Here is a 20,254-nt window from a genome sequence, read left to right as displayed (position 1 = left end):
ACTACCATACTGACAATATACTATGCACTATGGATTGATGAGCTGCTGGGTTCATGAATATTAATCACGTTGTCTGCGTTCGGTATAACTGATTTGCTGAAATCAAAACAGGGACGGTAATAGATGAGCGCCAGCCAATGAAATTGCCATTTGCACATTAGCTCCCCCCACTACCGGAGAAACTGGCATATCTTCTGCTTGTTCGAAAAAGTTGAATAATTCTAAATGAACGCCATTATTTTGACATACAACAAATAATATAGTTTACATATAGCGTGTCGATTCAGCGTGGTGAGACTCTCGCTCTCTCTCTCTTTGCATGTGTGAGAAACAGTGCTATCAGTAAAGCGACGGCGAGTCGTGTGCCTTCACACAGAGCTTCAAATACAGGTGCGTTGTGCATCCATTGAGATTAATTGAAAAGTACAGATCGCTTGATGGAGAGAGAACTCTGAAGAGCTCTGTCAGTGTTCAGCGAGTGAAAATGTGCTAGTCTTATAATAGCCTCGAACACACACACTAGCGAGTAAAATCTAAGTATTTATTAGCCAGTGGCTAACAATAGACAATGTATTCGCCCAGATTAAAATTTAGTCGCATATGCGAGTGATTTACTCACAATTTAGAGGGTTGTTTTGACGGGTTGCCATGAATACCTTTAAATTGACACTGGTTTTACTCAAATGAAACGGTAACATGCTTGTAAAGTGATTTAGAACAGTTCTGGTGATGTTGTTTATGTATTTATGTCTTCATTGAGATGGCAGATGCTTAAATTACTGCAAGCATCACTTGCTTCAGTCTATGTAGTAAACAAACCCGCACGTCTCTGCCATTCATTCATTCACACAGAGACGCGCAGAACATGCAGGATTCATATTTCAACCAACTTTTGCAGCTTAACATTTACAGATACTGGTCCATATGAAGATCTAATTTGATACATTTTTGCTAACTTTGACAAATTCCGTGTCTGTCCATATTAAAAATGTAAGTTTATTTTTTATGACTGGATTTTGAGATTCCCTCCGCATTTTCTGCATCGCGTAAAATCATAGCGCTGTATGCATCAAGAACCGGGTTTACCGGGTCCTCGGTACCACCGGTACTTAAAGAAACCTGGTACAGTCACATTTTAATTTTTTTAGTAACGACTTGGTACCGAAGTACCGGGTCTTTTGACAACACTAGCAGACACAATGAAACTAATTTAAACAAACATACTGCAGTAGAAAAAAAAAAGATTTCTTTATAATATATACACCATCACACGACCAAGAGTGATGTTTTTATGACTTTCAGCACAATTAGCCTTTCGCCGAGCCCTGCCCCCCTTAGTTACTGTTGCTACTTCCGACAAACAAATGGTCAAACACGACCAGCGCAACAGATTGCCATGACGGGAAGAGGTATACCCGTGCGTGTCAGTGACCTTTTTTGGAGTAATACCTCCGCGATATCCTCCAGATCGATGCAAAAGGGGTTACAGTATGCCGTGGAGGGAAAAAAAGCGAAATCTGAGAAACATCATGACCTCTACCTTAAATGCAACCAGCACAGCCTTGTGTACCAGTCATGCTCTTGCACTGCCGGGAAAGTTCTCTTTCATATGTTATGGTCTATTATTGTCTATTGCGAGTAGCTATTTTTATTATTATCTTGGTGAGTAAAGGTTTTAAAAATGATAACTAAATACTAATTGAGTCTTAAATGCATAATGTAGACATATAGGCTAGCCTATATAGGCTAATGTTGGCATTATTCTTTTATTAAATTTCAGCTGCTATGGCGAAGCAAATAAGGCAGAGTCTTTATCTTAATTAATTTCGTTATTGCCAAATACCCATCTTAATTTAGAATTTATCTTAATTAAAATTTTTAGACTCGTTTTTATTGGTGCGTTGGGCTATTTATAGGCTAAATGAGTCTATACCTAGGGCTATTTAGAGTTCTGAGATGTTACAATGTCACAGAGGACTTATTTTATTTCTTTGTTCAAACTTCCAAGTGGCCTATTACGTTAGTCATGTATAAATTATGTTAAAACATGTATAAATGACTCATTCTTGACAAAAGGCAAAAGAGCTGTGTGCGTGCGTACATTTGAATAATGTCGGGCTGTAAACGGGTTTGGGCTTTTAAAAAGCTGTCAATCAAAATGTACTTGTCTGGCTGGGGCCGAAATCTGTTGGGCTCGGGTCCTGTCGGGCCTGACTTTTAAGGCCCGATTACAGCTCTATTCTAGTGTCCGATTTACAAACGCCGTGGGCGCACCGCTTCACAATCTTGCTTGGAGTCAATGTTTGTCGAAACTGCCTCACATAGTAACGGTTGCTATGATGTGAGATTGGACAATGGCCGTTTTGGGGGAGGGCCGGCGAAAGGCTAATTGCAAATGTGACATTGATTTTATATTACTTGTTTATTTAACTAAAGTTGTATTAACTGACTTACATTTTTGACACATTATTGATCGTTTCTGCTCCATTTCGCTAACAAAAATAGTTCTAAACAAAGCCACATCAGAACAGTCGCGCATCTCCAAGCAACACACAACAGTCTTTCGTTACTGAATGATTCAGCATTTTTCAATGAGTCAGTGATTCAGTTAATGAGTCAATGCACTTGCACTTGCTTCATTTATTGAATAAATCAGCCGTTTGAACGAATCGGTTGAATCAATGATTCACTCATTAAGACAGTGACTTGCCACCACCTACTGGTGATTTAATTTCATATTTAAAAGTATCATTGCATTTTTCCAACATTTCATATTTGTATGTCAAAAAAGTAAAACTTTAATAACAATGCATTTGCAATTTTGAGTAAATTAATTTATGGAACCTTTTATCTTCATTAAACAGTCTGAGTAAATACATCTAAATGGCATTTCTGTGTTTCCTCTGCAGTGGAAAGATGGAGTTTGTTGATACGGATTTCATTGAATAGTAACAACGATATAGTTTCTTATTATTCTAACTTAATGTATTGATCAAATTTAAGAATTTGACGTAAATGGTAACATGTACATTTAATCAGGTTAGGAAAATATTGTCCTTCGTAAAGTTAAAAAGTGTAACAGCAATCAAGCAAGTATCACAAATATGCTGATTAAAGTAATATCTGATAGAGTACTGATGAGACCATGGGTTCAGAATAAATTACATTTGTGCCAAAAAACAAATGTGTGTGTGGATATGTCAAAGTTGTTACTCTTAACTTAAAATAAAACTATAAAAATTATTTTAATTAATTGAAATAAAGTTGAATAGCTAAATACAACAGAAAAAAATTGCTAAATACAACTGAAATGTAAAAATGTTTTATTAAAATACAATAAATTTAAGTTTTAATTGTAAGTCGCTTTGGATAAAATCATCTGTTAAAGGGCACCTATTATGCAAAATTCACTTTTACATGGTGTTTGATCATAAATGTGTGTTGGCAGTGTGTGAGCAATACCACCCTAGAATGATAAAAATCCACCCAGTGTTTTTTTTACAATCTCAATAATTCATAAGCAATGTCTCAGAACGCCCTGTTCTAAGATTGCTCTCACTGTGACGTAGAATTGCGCTAAGCCCCACCGACGTGGTTTGATTGACAATCTGGTTTTGACATAGACCCCGCCCTCGGCGATCTGTACACCATCCTCCATTGTTTCAACGACAGCCGGTAATGTCTCCTAAGAAACATAAGTGTTCTGTTGTGGGATGTAATAATGAACATAGTAGTTTTCACTTACTTCCGACATCAGAGCCACTGAAAACGCGGTGGATGGATTTTATTTACGAAGGAAAGGCGCCACTCAAAATTCCAAAATACGTTTATGTTTGCGCGAATCATTTTTTGACTGACTGTTTTCAGAACGAAGGTCAATTCAAAGCAGGTCTTGCTTCAAAGTTAATCCTCAAGTGTGGATTGTTGCCTACTGTTCGCGATCCAACGTCACCTCCAGAAGAAGTAAGTGTATTTAATGTTTTTTTATAGCAAATGTCGATGTCAGCCAATTCAATAACAAATGCGTCTAAAGTTGTTGTCGTCCTCGTAGAATGTCTGTGTAATTTAAACCTTGTTTGTATAGTGTGTATCCACAAGTATATAATTTAAAAAAAAGATATTGTATTAAAAACTGTGTATGCTATGTTTATACAAAGGCCAGCACATCGACACGAAGCTGTAGAACGAGGGATATTGGCGTGCAGACAGAAACATCAAAGCTATGCAGTGTTGTTACACAACTGTCAATGAGAACGCTTCAAACACACCACAGTAGTATCAGTATGTTTATGTTTTTAACTATATTTATATTATTTAGTATACAATATAATATTATATAATTGTATTAACTAATTGTATTTTTATATGCACATTTCGAAATTAATTTTCTGTAAAGTTGCTTTAAAAAATTGTATTGTGAAAAGTACTATACAAATAAATTTGAATTGAATTTAATAGCCACAATAGAGAAAGTGAATCTTTGCTGAAACTTTACTGAATTATATATTCCAGGTGTCCAGACAGAGACAACATTGTCAAGTTTTGATGTTAGCACAAAATTAGTTTCTCATACAGCTGTTGCGTCTTCCACGCCCCTCAAGACTTCATCAAAGAGACCTTGTCTGGACCTTGAGGAAGATGAAGATATCCTACAGGAATGCTCTTCAATACTAACAGCACAAGAGACTGATGTCACATTTAATCCTGCAGAGGCAGACACATCAATAACAGAGCCAAAAGACTTGTCGTAAGTTTATATTATATTTGAGAATGTTTGTTTTAATTATACCATATCTAATTTTTATGTAGTGCTTATGTAAATTAATGTTTTTTTTTCAGAGCTCAGGAATCCAGCCCTATTCAAAAAATTTGTAAATATATTGTCTATGAGACCTGCATCATGGAACTGTTTGAGGTGTGCCCAGTATGTCATAGAAGCTGTCATATAAGATCACAAAGGATTGGAACATTTCTACGTGTTGAACAACTCTGCCACCATTGTCAGTTCTCACGGAAATGGAACAGTCAGCCGATTTTGGGCAGTACTCCAGCTGGAAACCTTCACCTTTCTGCTGCTGTGTATCTCAGTGGTGCATCATTTTTCACAATTGAAAAGGTATTTGTAAAAGAAATAATTAATAGCTTTGCAGTTACATGAGACTAAACATTTATAATGTAAAACATTTTTTTTATTCATTTATTAATTTACTGCTTACCAACTCTTCTCTATGTGTTGTCAGATATTTGCAGCTATGAAGTTACATCTTTTCAAGTACGACACCTTTCGTCGTCATGCACGAATGTGCATTGAGCCTGCTATTGTTTACAAATGGAGAAACTGGCAGTATGAGATGCTACAGCTGTTGGCTCAAAGGGAAAAGGTCATTGTTGGAGGAGATATGAGGGCTGACTCACCAGGTACATTGTGGGACAAATTTACATAGTTTTTTTATAAAGAAAAAAAATATATAGAATTTTATCTTATAGACAAGGCACATTGTGTAATAAGAGATTATGTATTTTTTTTTGAAGGGCACTCTGCCAAATATGGCAGTTACACAATAATGGACCTTGAGACAAACACCGTTGTTGATGTACAACTCGTCCAGGTAAATGAGCAGAAACCTTTGATGCAACGTTCTGGAAAACTTGAATATTTTATTTTAAACGCAAAAAAATAATTATATTTTAATCACTTGTCAGAGTAATGAAGTGGGAGGAAGTTACCACATGGAAAAGGAAGGTTTGAAGAGAGGTCTTGACTTTTTGGATGCTCGTGGAGTGACTCTGGACTGCATTGTGACTGACCGACATCCGCAAATACAAAAATTCCTCAGGGAACGCAATGTCAACCAATTCTATGATGTCTGGCACATAGAGAAAGGTAAATAACCTTAATCATATCATTTTCTAGATTTTTACAGACTAATAATTGCGATGAAACTATTAGCGGATGATTATGTGTTAGCAGATAATTTATATATATATATATATACTGTATGTATATATAAACACCACCATTACATTATATGTTATGACACATTGCTCTACTTATTGTGTGTTGTCATGTTTGTATTTAATTGCAATCTCCAGGAATTTCAAAGCAGTTGGAAAAAGTGTGCAAGTTGAAGGGTTGTGAGAAAATACGTAAATGGTTGCATAGTATAAAAAACCACATCTATTGGACTGCTGCATCATCAAGCAGTGGACCTGAAAGAGTGGCTAAATGGACGTCTATGCTAAACCATATGCAAAATAAGCACACACATGAAGACAGCAATTTTCCAGCATGTCTACATGGAACAAGGAGAAGTCGAGACACAAAAAAGTGGCTAGCTGCTGGTATGTAGGCTAAAGAAGCAATAGTTACTTTTAAAAAATGTATGCAGATCATATAGCTTGCCTTTTTTTATTTAAAATTACATATCATACTATAGTAACACTTCCAATAATTTAGGAACACTGCCATATCTCAAGTTGGAGAAAGTTCTCTCCAACAAGAGAATTGTGAAGGATGTTGCCAAGCTAAGTCCGCACTATCAGACTTCTTCTATCGAGGTTTTCCACAGTGTAATACTACGGTTTACACCAAAAAATGTGGTTTTTCCATTTCTGGGAATGTTGTGCAGGTAATGTTATTGTTGTAAAAATAAATTTACTTTTACATACACTGTAGACATAGTATGTTGAAAATGTATTTATTGCTTACAGACTATACCTGGCTGCACTACATTACAATGAGAATGCCGGGCGTCCTCAAGCCACAACAGCAGCTGGTCGACCGGTGTTCAAAGTGACCTTTCCAAAGGCCAAGAAGGGAGAATACCGGGTCAGAGAAGTTAAGACACAAGCAACATTCAGTATGTATAAAATGAGTTTACTTAACAAATTTACTACAAATGTACATATCTTTTTTGCATCATTTCTTACAAGCTATTTGAAAACTCTATTTTACTAATTTAAAATAAAATAAAATGTTATATTGCACAGGATATGTGGATGACCTGCTGGACCTCATATTTGATAAAGTCTTTGTGGATCCTGCACCATATGTGGATGATGTTTTGAGGATACCAATACCACCAGCATTGTGTGCAGAGTTTGACCGGCCAGAGAAGGAGGAGGCCATCTCTAGTAGGGTATCTCGCTTTAATCAATAGGTGGTCGAAAACCTACATAACTACCCTGGGCATCAGGAAACTCTCTTTGAATCCTCAGGACCACACAGGCTGGAATCACAACTCGAACTTTTCGTCCAAGGAAACCCCAGCACCAGCTCACAAAACTCCGATAAGCTAAAAATCTGTAACGACTAACGCACACACACAGGCACGTTCTCAAAACAGGGTTCAAGGATTTTTCTGTGTTTTTTTCTTTCAAATATCTATCATTTGTTGTCTGCAGTTGAAATATTTGATATTTAATTGATCATGGTTCAGTTTATTTTTGGAGGAATGTCCTTTTATTAAAATTATTTAATTTCTAAACTTTTTTTGTACAGTTCAGTGTCTTTATACATAATGTAAATAAAAAAAATGTATATGCAAGTTGTTGTGAAATTATTTAAGGCTATAATATGCTTTGTTTTTTTACTATAATTTCCTTTGAATATAACCCGGGAAATATTAGACTAAAAATTCAAACATTTATAATATTTAGAAGAAATTGACATTTTTTCTTAAATGTGCTAATCATTAACACTCACTGTTGTACTCCACGAAGTCGCAGGGGACCATAGTCAGCCCTGTAAATGTTAAAAGCGTTTTGTAACGAAAACACATTGAAACAAACTGGATCCATTCCGGGATGGTCTACCATACATGATGGAGTGACTTGAAGTTGTTTCATCCGTCTTGTAACCTTTGATACAGCAAATAGCGTCAGACAGTTTTATGTCACGTATTATTTTTTGCAACAATTACAAATGTAAATAAATTAATACCTGTTCTATCTCCCTGCAGCATATATTTTCTGGTTCTGTAGCCATCTTCTCACATTTGCCACATAAGCACCTGTACGACAAGTAATGTCAACATGACGCAACCGTTCCCTCGCATAGATATAATTTAGTTTGTACTTAGCAAACGTTATCACAGTATTTGTGTTTGTAGTTTCAAAAAATTGCGCTAACGTTATCACAGTGTGTGTGTGTGTTGCACATACATAATTGCAAAGGGGACGCGATTAAAATATAAGAACATAAATGTATCTAATAACCATTCAGAGACGTCCTGCTCCATTCTCAATTGTGTTTCTTCTGCCGGAGTCTCTTCATCATCTGGGTCTGATTCGGGTTCAAACATATACGGCTGAATGCCGTACAAAACAGCGGGTCTCTCACTCTCAGCCATTCTGCTTCTACCGGCTGTTCATTGCCATAGGTATGCAAGTTACGCCCTCATCCAAAGGCAGGGCGGGGATATGCAGCTCATTTATATTTAAGGTGGTACACACCAAAACAGCTCTTTTTAAAACAGGCCCCAAAAATGACATTTTCAAATGGTTATAATAAATTAACTGTGGGGTATTTTGTGCTGAAACTTAACAAATACATTCTGGGGACACCCAAGACCATTATTACATCTTGTAAAAAGGGGCATAATAGGTGCCCTTTCAATGAATAAATGTATATGTACTGTAAATGTAATCTGAATTACTAAAACTTAAATCAAAATAAAATAGAAACAGAAGTATTAAAAAAACAAACTAAAAATGAAAAACTAAAATAAAACTGAAAATATAAACAAAAGCATAACATAATAATAGTATAATATAAATACAAAATAAAATATATAAATAAACTATCACAAACAAACATATTATACAGTATAGTACTGTATATTCACACCCACAGCATATTAATTAGCTAAAAAAACTTTATATTGTTTTTATCTTTAATATGTATTTTAATATATATTATATACTTAATATATGATAATAATGCTAAATCATTTTTTTATAAATAAACTTGGCTATTTAATTACACCATTTGCAATGATTCAGGGGATAAGTAGTTCATTCTATTTTAAAGTATTTAACCCCCTAAAGACCTAGAACATTTTTGGGGCGCCTGACACACCTGCATTTTTCTTAGCTTTGCAGACCTATTCTAGCATTCAGCATCAAGTGCCATATATCCTTATAAAAAGGAGAACTTAAAGTTTAAGTCTAATTTAAAGTCCCAATTTTCCTTTTGTCTCTAAGAATGAATAAAATTACAGAATTTGAAGAAAAACCCAAGCAACAATTGATATTTTTATTTAAAAAGTTGTATCTGGGTGTTTTACATGTCCAAATAAAATATTGTTTACATATAACATTCCCCCAAGCAACTTATAGCCATTTATTACAATAGTGTTATCGGCACATTTAAGTGAAAAACAGGCCTATTTCATTTACTAACAATAGAGATGTGTCCAAAATGTTTAAGGAGTAAAGAAAATGGAAAGTGTTATATAATGACAAAACAAAACAAAAAATAATTGCTTCCAGTGCTTTATCAGATATCTACCACTGTTTCATCCTTGTTTTTGATTTGTTTTAATGTCAAAGTTCTCCGTCGTGTGTTTTTTTGTGTGTGTGTTTTCTCAAGCAAAAGTGTTATTTTGTGTTTGTATTCATGCACGCATGACAAACTTTACTTTCACTTTGTGTTCGTTCATATTTCCCAAGAATTATGTTAAATAGTAATTCAAAAGACCAAAACCTATGTTTATTGGCTGAATATGGGACAGTTTGAACCAATCTGGGCACGGGGTGGGACTGAGCGTCAACAATTGTTCCTGTTTGGCTCAGAGGAACGAAATGCATTTGTTTCTTCTGACGAATCAATGTTGTCAAAATGTGATGACAATCACGTACACTACGGTGCCTTTGAATATCCAAATGAGAGAAATAGGACATCTCCAAAACTCTCCGAATCTCCGCTTTACGTCACTTTTTAAAGCATTCAGATAGGATTCAAAAAGTTATTAAACATTAAAGAACAGCATTTATTTTTAGCTACGGGCGGCTGTCTCGGTCTTTGAGGGTTAAGAATAGACTTTCCTTTTTTCTGCTTTTCATAATTTCTTCACATCAACGGTTGTATTGTTGTGATTCTTGAATCTAATTAGTTTGCTTCATTATGCTTAGAACTGTTAAAAAATGCCTATGGAGAAAATGAATGGGGAAGTCCTTCCAGATTCAAGGACAGTAAAAAAAAATAAAAAACAGGCAGCCACTTTTGCATTTTATTGCAGATGAGGCATCTGAGCATCAGAGGCTGTGGTAGATACAGTATAGACCGAGGATCATCAATTATGGGATGGAATCTCAGTGTCAGTCGTGATGTGCATTGAGGGTGCGATGACAGGAGCGTGTCTGTCAGGCAGAGATAGTGGTGACTGGTGCCTGTTTTACTCTGCTCCTCCTGTAAACTTGCAGAAATGCAATTATTCAGAGAATGAGGCTGACCTGGGCCACTGCGGTTTTAAATGCAGCACCAGGGCAATATCCTCACCACTTTAAGATGTCTCCTTCATTCATTTCCATGCGCAAATAATGGAACCGTACTAGTAAACAACTACAAAACAACTACTTTATCTCACAGACACAATTGTGTAGTATGGCCTGAGAAGTGTATAGTTTTATCCTGGGAGAAATGCCTTTTCCCATTTAGTACTGTATGTGTGAGCTGTACAACACAGGGCCAGAAAAGAAACCCATTATGTTAATTCATTTGTTTATTTAATTAATTATTACAAGGATGATTATATGCTGCCTTTTAGTATGACACCACAGCTGTGCTTTCTGTCACTTGTGAGCTGAGCACATATAATCATGAGCTTGTTTATTTTGAAACAGTATGGGAGGTTCGTGACTAGCTAAACAACAAATGAAAAACAATGAAAAAGATACTCACAAAACAAATATTTAGGACATCAATTTAATTATTATTTTTTTTGACACTACAGTACTGTTAATGTCAGGTGAATTGAGAAAATAAAAAGACGAACATAAGTGAAAACCATGGTGTAGGCCAATTCACACAAAGAGTGATAACTATAAAGGTAACAACAGTACCTACTGTATATTAGTGTTCACATTGTTTATTATAAGTGTGTGTCTACTGCTTTTGAATGCTGAAGCTCTTTTAAAGTCGGGGGATTCTGACTGGCTGTCAATGTTTTCATCGTTCATCAACTGGAAAACAAAATGTCCGAAAGTGATGAAAACTTTATTCCTCTATGTCCTAATTGTTATGGTGTGGACTTCTCTATTCTCATAGAATAAGAATTATATATATTTTTATTTATTTTTGTATTATTTTTTTTTAACTTTCTTTGATGCCATGAACCTTCGAAATAGGTGCCTGTGATTTTGAAAAAAACTCCTGCCTTTTTTTGTGGGTAAAATCCATCAGATGGTCCATAAACGGTTTGCTTATGTGCAGTCTGTGGCTGAGATTAATGTGGCTACATCTATGCATGAGGAAATGTGCCAAAACCGGACGTGAAACATCTGTAGAGACATGCCTCAGACTGGAAATGAGATTCAGCTTATAGGTTGATACACAGCAGATGACACAACAGATGAATCGTTAAGTACAGTTTTATTTTGTAGCAAAGTTTCTCATCAATCAAAGAGAACATTAGTGTGGTAAAATAATTTAGTAGGACGTCAATTCACACTCCCAGCATCCATCAGGCCGAGTTTCACCGAGCCGCGCATGGATGCCCTATGAGCTCATTTCATGGCTTGGTAATTGCGCGAGGTATCATATGGCGCAATCTGTCTCTTACATTCCCATAATAAGGGTGTGAACGGACACTCGCGTGTCACAACGTCGACTCAATTTACAGCGCCAACAGCAAGGCTCTGAGTGGTAGGGACAATGTCAGTATGACAAAACATGCTGTGACAATGTTCTCAAACATGAATTGCCACAAACACGGAGCACATCAAGATCAAGACTATCAGTAACTATGGTGCCTAATGACAAGAGGTCTCACTCCGGTCTATTCAGATGAGTCATCAGGCTCACTTAGCCATGTCAAGTCATTGCCAAAACGAGGACAACTAAAGACACTATTTTTTTACGACCCGGTACTCATTTGCAATGCTTTTGGTAGATTGTGTTGGTCATTATGGAAATGAGCCAACTCTATTTCACCCGCAGAACAGTATATCCCATTGGCGCTTTTATGAGATTGCGCTCTCATGCTAATTTGCCCGGTTTAGTAAATCTGACCTTTAATGTTGGCTATATAAGCCTGAATTCAATTCTCATTTACAACTTCAAAAGACCCATTTTTGCAGTCAGTAAAGCTAGCCAGTATGTGTTCTGCACATCAACACAGCAAATATCTAATCAAAACAGTTTCTTTCCATTTTTAAGTTACATGCCTTTAGACGAGGTTTAAACCACAAACCATGATTTTTGATTAGACCAATATAAAAATGCATTTTGATACATAATTTCCCCTTTCACTGTAATGCGCTTCACTTTACACAATAAATATTTATGCAGATTTGTTTTTTATTTGTATAAAATATTTCAGCTGTCAATATAATAAAATAAATGCAATTAAACTGAAGATTTCTTTAGAAAGCATAATGGAAAATGAAACCGTAATCATTTAAAATGTGATCAAAACATTTACTGAATACAATAAATATATAATACATAAAATTAAATATTTTAAAATGATAATTGTGTACAAATTATAGTCTTAAACACAATATACAATAGTGAACTAGTGAATTTTTCACCAAATTTCTAGAAGACCCTCTAGTACACCTGCTGCCCCCTGATCTAAGGGGCAAATTTAAAATTATTTTCTGTGGCAATCAAAGTTGTCAATAAGACTTAAATAAACCTTGAACATTTCTTTAGGACAAACTTTTTTTTTTTTACCTATTCAAGACCAAAGTGAGTCCTATATTTTGACCCAGTCCTAATCGACTGCTAAGAGAAAATGAGACATTATCCTTCCTTCTAGTGGCATCATGTTGTGCTACTGTAATGCATTTTTTAAACAACTGGACTGACCTACAATGACCTCCTCCAGCAATGAGAATGCAGATGTTTTTTTGTTGTGAGAATGATTTCCCACAGTCCAGTCTGTCAGAGAGAGCAACACAACCACAAACATGTGTATGATTTCAAATGCAGCTCTCAGAGGAATACAACAAAAGAGCCATTAACAACTGAGAGCTTAGTCAATCAATGCCTACACCGCTGCTACGGGGTCAGAGATGTCAGCCTCTGTCCTTATTAATTGTGTGTGTTTATGTGGAATAGCCTCTTTGTGCTTGGTGGGATGGATCTGTAAATGAGAAGCTCTGCTGTGAATCAGACTTCACTGAACTGCTTGACTGACCCTCAGCCGTGAGAAAAGATGGAAAGATTTAACAGAGAGGAGAGAGAACATGGTTTCAAATGAGAACAACTAAAATCGTATTTCTCTTTATAGACAAGGCACCACCACAAAGTACCTCACTGCGGCCTGTGGGCGGCTTTTTCCATTGTCCAGAGTAGTGAGAAGTCAGAGTGATACACCTGTGTGTGGGGGGGGGGGGGGTTGGGGGTTAATAAAAGCCAAGCAAACACCCAGTGAGCTGAGATGAAACAGTGATCCCTCGAGACACGAGAAACAGGAAGACAGAGAAACAAGGACTGAGCTGAGACATGACTATATAGGTAGACTGAAAGAACAACACTGTACATGTCACAAAGAACATTATTTCCATGACAATTCAGTAGATTTGGATATACCACAATGATGTAGTGATATCCAAATCATAAAAATGACATTTTTATTATTAAAATCACCATAAATAAATTAGAACAAATACTAACATGGGTTCGAGGTACTTAATGTAATATATCATAAATATTTCCAATTTCAGCAATGCAATTTGGATTTTATTTGCATTGTGATGATGAGAATTGGTGGGCCAATGACAAAAATGATGTCACAAGTAATGATAGGTCTATAAGTGTGCATTTTCTGTCATCAGATGTGTTTTTTTGGGGGGGGGGGGGGTTATGTAAATATTGTCTAAAACGAAGTATCGTTTAATTTTAGCCTTTTTTTTATTTGCTATGTACTTTTTTTATTTTATACTCTACCATTCAAATGATTTTCAGTGTATCTGAAAGAATAAAATATCGTGCAATATTGTAAACATTATATATATATATATATATATATATATATATATATATATATACACATTATATATATATATATATATATATATATATATTACCCTTGCTGCCTGCCTTACTAATCAAATTAGCAACCCAATTAAAATGTTTTTGAGCAACAAACGGCTGGATAATCAGCATCAGATACAGTATCAGAAAAGAAAAGTATGTTTTCTTTGTCTTATAGCTGTGTTAGCTTTGTTTTATAGCTTTAATTTCCTTGCTTATTAGTTAGTTCTAAACTAAAATAAATCTGATTTGCACTTCAACCACTAGCTGTTTTTGTACAGAGCGTATAAATTACACACTGAAATAGCCTGACCTTTATTGATATTCATGCATTTCCAAGGCGCAATTGCAAGACACCCAATCCCCATTCACACACATGCACACAAGTATGGCTTCTGAAAGATTTACCTGCGTCCTAAATCTATTGATTTGTTCCGTCTGGTTGCATTGATCATTCACACATCTATTGAAGTTCAGTCACTAAAGGTTAACAAATTAACGTTTCTTCATTTCCAATAAACTAAACATAACAGGCAGCTAAAAAAGGCTGTAACTATAGATGATTATGATTGAAAAACGTTATTAGATTATCATATTAAATTCTATGTTGGTTGTTCCATGATGAAGAAAGTCATACAAGATTGAAGTTAATGATGACAGGTTCTCTTACGAGAGCTCTCTCGTACTGCGTCTTAGCTAAGACGCTACGGGAAAAGTCTCTTTTCACGAAATACTGAAGCAAAAAATTGTCCTTAATTTTGTATTTTTGTAAAGCGCATTTGCAGCAGTACACAGCCATAGGCGAGACGGCTCGTTCGCTCATTGGCTTGTTCTGCGGCAACTGCATAGCCTATCGAGCGCGGGCTGATGCAACATCAGACCAATAAGGGCGCTTCGCGCCCTTCTTGCCACTTCCCGCCGAAACGGGTGTGGCCCAACCTATAAAAGGAGCTCGAAAAGGCTGACTCACCTGATTTTTCATCTCTTCAGCGAAGCTCACGCATCGCTGGATCACGGAGGAAGCAAGCGCCGTCTGAGAAAGCACATCAGCAGGACGAGCCATTCTGAAGCTGCTGGCATCGCCGCCTTCCATTGCCGTTCCTGCTGCGCTATCCGGCGCCTATATCCTTTCAATCCTGTTATATACAAGCTGTTCTTTATGTGTGTGTGTGTGTTCGCCCTGCGACACACACTCGTAAAAGAGCTCGCGTCTTTTTTAAGATGCCTTCCTGCGGCTCGTCAGAACCCCACTCAGCGAGGGAGACCGGTACGTCATCTGTGTCTCCTGCCTGGGTGAAGATCATGCAGCGCTCGCTCGCTGACGGCGGATGCCCCCACTGCGAGCTGTTGCCATGGTGACTCTGAGGACTCGCCTGGCCTTTTTCTCTGAGCCTGCATTCTCCGCTGCGCTGAGGCGCCGTAAAAGCATCGCTTCCAGCGGATTCTGGAACCGTCTTCAGCTCAACCGAGCTCGCCGGTTCGCCCTGCTTCACCGGCCCCCCCTGCATCGCTTCCCGGTGGGCAGCGCCCGCTGTTTGCCGGCGCGTCGTCCGAGGAAGTCGATCTCAGGGCCGCGTCGGGGGAAGAGGACACGCGCTCTCTGCTAGCTTCGGGCAGTGAGGGCTGGGCGAGCTCCGAGGATCTCGCGCCTTCTGCTCAGAAGCCCAGCAGACGAGCTGACATCGAGAAGGAGCCGGGGCGAAGGCTCGTGTTGGCCGCGATGAGTCTCGGCCGCGAGTGGTTTGCACCAGCGCCCCCCCCCTCTCGTTCCCGGCTGGATGGTATTTCCCTTTCGGATGAGCGTACTTCTCAAAGCCGCCTCATTTCTTCCTGAGCTTCACGAAGAGGTGGCGAAGGCTTGGAACGCTCCATATTCAGCACGAACTCGTTCGTCTGTCTCACTAGCATTCTCCACACTGAAGATGCTAAAAACAGGAACTACCACTCACTTCCGCCGGTGGAACAGGCGATAGCGACGCACCTTTGTCCGCTCCTCTGCTGGACGGCGGCAAAAGCGGTGTTGCCATCTAAAGCCTCCTGTGTGACGCTGCGTCGGCACTACTAACGATGGCTGCTTCATCGAAGCGCAGGTGTACGAGTTCCGCTGTGGCCGAGCTCTCACCCAAGCGCACCGCTGTTTCAGTTCCAGGAATTGTGACTGTCTCGGCGTTTTCTGCAATGCGCAAGCCTGCACAGTTGCCCGCTTGCCTGCACACAAAAGCCGTTATCACAACAGCTTCAGCAACGCAGCTCGAGACCCCCGTTCTCGCTTTACTGGCCGTCGCCCCGCGCCGCGGGGACCGCGGCAGAGGATTACGGTGAGGCCGGGAGTCCCGAAGCCATCCTGGGAAAGCCATCTATGCATGCTGCATGACGCTGCGTCGGCACTACACACGATGGCTGCTTCATCGAAGCGCCGGTGTACGAGTTCCGCTGCGGCCGGGCTCTCACCTAAGCGCGCCGCTGTTTCAGTTTCCAGAGATTGTGACTGTTTCAGCGTTGTTTGCAATGCGCAAGCCTGTACGGTTGCCCGCTTGCCTGCACACGAAAACCGTTATCACGGCTACCCAGATATTTCCCGAAAAAGGTGTAATTCCTGGTGTCCCGGCCACGGCCGAAGGTGCTATAAATGTAGTGACGATGCCCACTGCTCAGTGCCCATCTCCGCATATAAGCACAGCCCTTCACACAGGGCTCGCGCCTATAAAAGCGACTCAAGTCGATCACGCGCACTACATAGTAGACGTGCCCACTCCTCAGTGCCCACAATCACTATGTCACACGCGTCATGTGGTTTCTGTAAAAACGAAACCCGTGCATGCTCGTCCGGCCACGGCCGATGGTGCTATAAATGCAGTGACGATGCCCACTACCCAGTGCCCATCTCCACATGTAAGCACAGCCCTGCACACAGGGCTAGCGCACATAAGATCGACACAGATCGGTCGAGCGCGCCGCATAGTAAACGTGCCCACTTCCCAGTGCCCACATACACTATGTCACATACGGCGCGGGGCTTCTGTAAAAACGAGGCCCGTGCACGTACATTCTGCACAGGCAGACAGCGAGTTGAAAGTGGTAAAAGTGCACACATGCAGCCCACGGTTACTCGCAGATATATCGAGTCCCACGGGACCCGCTCAGCCTCCCTCCAGTCGGTTAAGCGCCGGAACGGGGTCGAGGAAGAGCGATCTGCCCGCTGTGATCAGCGCGCTCCCCGCCTCAGATGCGCAGCACACTCGAGCGCCGCCATTGCCCAGTCAACAGAGCGCGTTTCGCATCCAGCCCTTAGCCATTCATGCAGATGCATGGTCAGTGCTTCCAGGGGTTTCGGATTGGGTGCTAGGCATTATAAAGAGAGGCTACTCGCTACAGTTTTCTCGACACCCACCGTGCTTTTCAGCGCGCTTCGAAACTACGGTCAAAACAGAAGTAGCACACATACTTCGGGCCGAAATATCAAAACTGTTGAGCAAAGGGGCTGTAGAGCCTGTGTCTCAAAGCGAGGGGGGGCTGTACAGCAGATACTTTCTGGTGCCCAAGAGAGACGGGGGTCTCCGGCCCATACTGGATCTAAGACAGCTGAACAGGCATTGATGAAACGCAGTTTCAAAATGCTCACGACCAGGAAGCTCCTCGCGCAGATTCGCAGAGGGGACTGGTTCATGTCAATAGATCTGAAGGACGCGTATTTTCAAATACAGATAGCGTCAAACCACAGGCGATATTTGAGATTCGCCTTCGAGGGCCAGGCATACCAGTTTGCAGTCCTGCCATTCGGCTTGTCCGTAGCTCCTCGTACGTTTACGAGGTGCATGGATGCAGCGCTCGCTCCTCTTAGACTCAGAGGCACACGAGTGCTGAATTATTTGGACGACTGGCTGGTTCTGGCCCGATCATGAGCGGAGCTCATGGACCACAGAGCCGTTTTACTCGATCACCTTGAGAAGCTCGGCCTCAGTGTCAATTGACATTCAGCGTGCAGCGAGTTCTTTCCGCTGTGGCGCGACTGTGGCGCTCAAACACTGTCAAAAGATGCTGGGTTTCATGGCCCCAGCATCTCCGGTTCTGCGGCTGGGCCTGCTCCGCATGCGCCCCCTGCAGTTCTGGCTGAAGGCTCGGGTGCCGCGCAGAGCGTGGGCGTCTGGCCTGCTGCATTTCAAGGTCGATCAGAGCTGTGTTGCGGCTCTAGCACCTTGTACAGCGAACGGCTGGTACCGATCAGGTGTAAGCCTGGGGACTTCCCCGAGTGTGAAAATGGTGTCGACGGACGCCTCCACTTCGGGATGGGGAGCGCTGCTCGAAGGCAGACCGTCCTTTGGCCTATGGTCAGAACGGGAAAAGCTCCATCATATCAACTGCCTGGAAATGCTGGCAGTGGAGAACGGGCTGACGCGCTTTTGTCCCCATATCAAGGATCACCACGTCATAGTCCGTTCGGACAACATGTCCGTGGTGTCCTACATAAATCGCCAGGTTGGTCTCGGGTCCCGAAACCTGTGCAGGCTGACGGAACGCCTCCTGATTTGGGCTCAGCGCAACGTGCGCTCGCTGAGAGCAGTGCATGTGCCTGGACTGCAGAATCTGGGTCCAGACAGGCTGTCCAGAGGCAATGTTCCTACGGGCGAATGGTCTCTACACCCGCAAACAGTCCGGCTGTTGTGGGAGAGATTTGGCATGGCGGAGGTGGACCTCTTTGTGTCCCACGAAAACGCTCACTGCCCCGCGTTCTTTTCCAAGAACGAAAGCGCGCTGTCACGGAGATGGCCGTGCTGCCCGCTTTATGCGTTCCCTCCCGTCTCCCTCCTTCCGCAGGTGATAGAACGGGTGAGAGAAACGAGATGTTCAATACTGCTTGTAGCACCTCTTTGGAAGAACCAACCATGGTTCCCAGATTTGATGCAGTTAGCAGATGTCGCCCCGTGGCCGGTACCGTTGAGGAGAGACCTCCTCTCGCAGGCCAGGGGCTCGATTTGGCACCCTCAACCGGAGTTGTGGTCCCTCTATGTATGGGCACTCAATGGTTACCCGCTGATCTCGCAGTGGGAGTGCTAAATACCATCACTCAGGCTAGAGCTCCGTCGACACGACGTCTGTATGCCTCGAAGTGGTCGGTGTTCTCCAGCTGGTGCACAGCTCGAGGTTATTCACCCCTTAGTTGTGAGGTGACGGAGGTCCTCTCCTTCCTTCAGGAGCTGTTGGATAAGGGCAGAGCCCCATCCACGCTCAAAGTTTATGTGGCTGCCATCGCGGCGTTTTCTGAAACCGCGTCCGGTCAGTCAATAGGAAGGAATGATTTAGTCATCCGGTTCCTCAGAGGAGCTAGGAGGCTGAATCCTCCCAGACCTCCGTCAGTCCCTATGTGGGACCTCGCGGCGGTTTTGGAGGCCTTGAAAGGTCCCCCTTTCAAGCCTATCCAATCGATTAGCCTTCAGCATCTGTCGTTCAAGACAGTATTCTTGTTGGCTCTCGCTTCTGTGAAGCGTGTGGGTGATTTGCACGCGCTCTCGGTGAGCCAGTCGTGCTTGGAGTTTGGGCCCAATGACTCAAGAGTCATACTCAAACCTAGGCACGGTTATGTGCCGAAATCCCTCAACACACCGTTTCGGGCTCAGGTTATTGCCCTGTCTGCCCTGCCGGTGTCAGGGGAGGATGGAGACTCGAGTCTTCTTTGCCCTGTCAGGGTTTTAAGAGCTTATGTGTCTCGCTCTGCTGCCTTTCGGCAGACGGAGCAGCTATTTGTCTCGTTCGGTGGGCGTTCCAAGGGAATGGCTGTTTCGAGACAGACTCTATCCAGATGGATAGTTGACGCCATAGCGTTAGCTTACGCTTCCAGGGGCCTTCAGTGCCCGTTGGGCGTCAGAGCACACTCCACAAGAGGCATCGCCTCGTCGTGGGCGTGGTCTACTGGGATCTCCTTGCAGGATATATGTATGGCGGCAGGTTGGGCCTCGCCGTCTACATTTATCAGGTTCTATAACCTGGAGGTTCCCACCTTGCAAGCAAGGCTGCTGTCGGTATAGGCGAATCAGGGCCCTGAGGGGAATTCTG

The 20,254-nt window shown here is 41.1% G+C and overlaps 3 protein-coding genes across 5 annotated transcripts in view; 2 read left to right on the top strand and 1 right to left on the bottom strand.

The window, feature by feature from the left end:
• LOC132105867 (protein lin-7 homolog A) overlaps positions 1-20,254 on the top strand; it is a 68,776-nt gene that overhangs the window by 30,818 nt on the left and 17,704 nt on the right. The window lies entirely within an intron of this gene.
• On the top strand, positions 4,494-7,160 carry LOC132106297 (uncharacterized). Its single transcript, XM_059511928.1, has 9 exons — positions 4,494-4,747; positions 4,840-5,116; positions 5,241-5,418; positions 5,533-5,609; positions 5,704-5,884; positions 6,094-6,342; positions 6,458-6,629; positions 6,712-6,860; positions 6,991-7,160. Exons 2-9 carry the CDS (start codon positions 4,901-4,903, stop codon positions 7,158-7,160), a joined length of 1,392 nt encoding a protein of 463 aa, XP_059367911.1. The 5' UTR covers positions 4,494-4,747; positions 4,840-4,900.
• LOC132106298 (P2X purinoceptor 7-like) lies at positions 6,862-8,586 on the bottom strand. The gene is made up of 4 exons (XM_059511929.1): positions 8,218-8,586; positions 7,943-8,012; positions 7,706-7,860; positions 6,862-7,312 (listed from the first exon to the last, which is right to left on the bottom strand). Exons 1-4 carry the CDS (start codon positions 8,349-8,351, stop codon positions 7,150-7,152), a joined length of 522 nt encoding a protein of 173 aa, XP_059367912.1. The 5' UTR covers positions 8,352-8,586; the 3' UTR covers positions 6,862-7,149.

The sequence above is a fragment of the Carassius carassius genome, chromosome 26 (assembly GCF_963082965.1).
Source record: "Carassius carassius chromosome 26, fCarCar2.1, whole genome shotgun sequence".
Lineage (NCBI taxonomy): Eukaryota > Metazoa > Chordata > Actinopteri > Cypriniformes > Cyprinidae > Carassius > Carassius carassius.
Note: the sequence above shows the minus strand (reverse complement) of the source record. Positions and strands in the feature narration are given on the sequence as shown.

What these genes read in the sequence shown, in the direction of transcription:
- LOC132106297 (XM_059511928.1), top strand. Translation starts at nt 4,901, where the DNA reads ATGGAACTGTTTGAGGTGTGCCCAGTATGTCATAGAAGCTGTCATATA. An exon ending in TATGAGGGCTGACTCACCAG is followed by an intron (nt 5,419 to 5,532) that starts GTACATTGTGGG and finishes TTTTTTTTGAAG; the next exon opens with GGCACTCTGCCAAATATGGC. An exon ending in AAAAAAGTGGCTAGCTGCTG is followed by an intron (nt 6,343 to 6,457) that starts GTATGTAGGCTA and finishes CCAATAATTTAG; the next exon opens with GAACACTGCCATATCTCAAG.
- LOC132106298 (XM_059511929.1), bottom strand. Translation starts at nt 8,351, where the DNA reads ATGGCTGAGAGTGAGAGACCCGCTGTTTTGTACGGCATTCAGCCGTAT. An exon ending in GAGCAGGACGTCTCTGAATG is followed by an intron (nt 8,013 to 8,217) that starts GTTATTAGATAC and finishes CTTGTCGTACAG; the next exon opens with GTGCTTATGTGGCAAATGTG. An exon ending in GCTGCAGGGAGATAGAACAG is followed by an intron (nt 7,861 to 7,942) that starts GTATTAATTTAT and finishes GCTGTATCAAAG; the next exon opens with GTTACAAGACGGATGAAACA.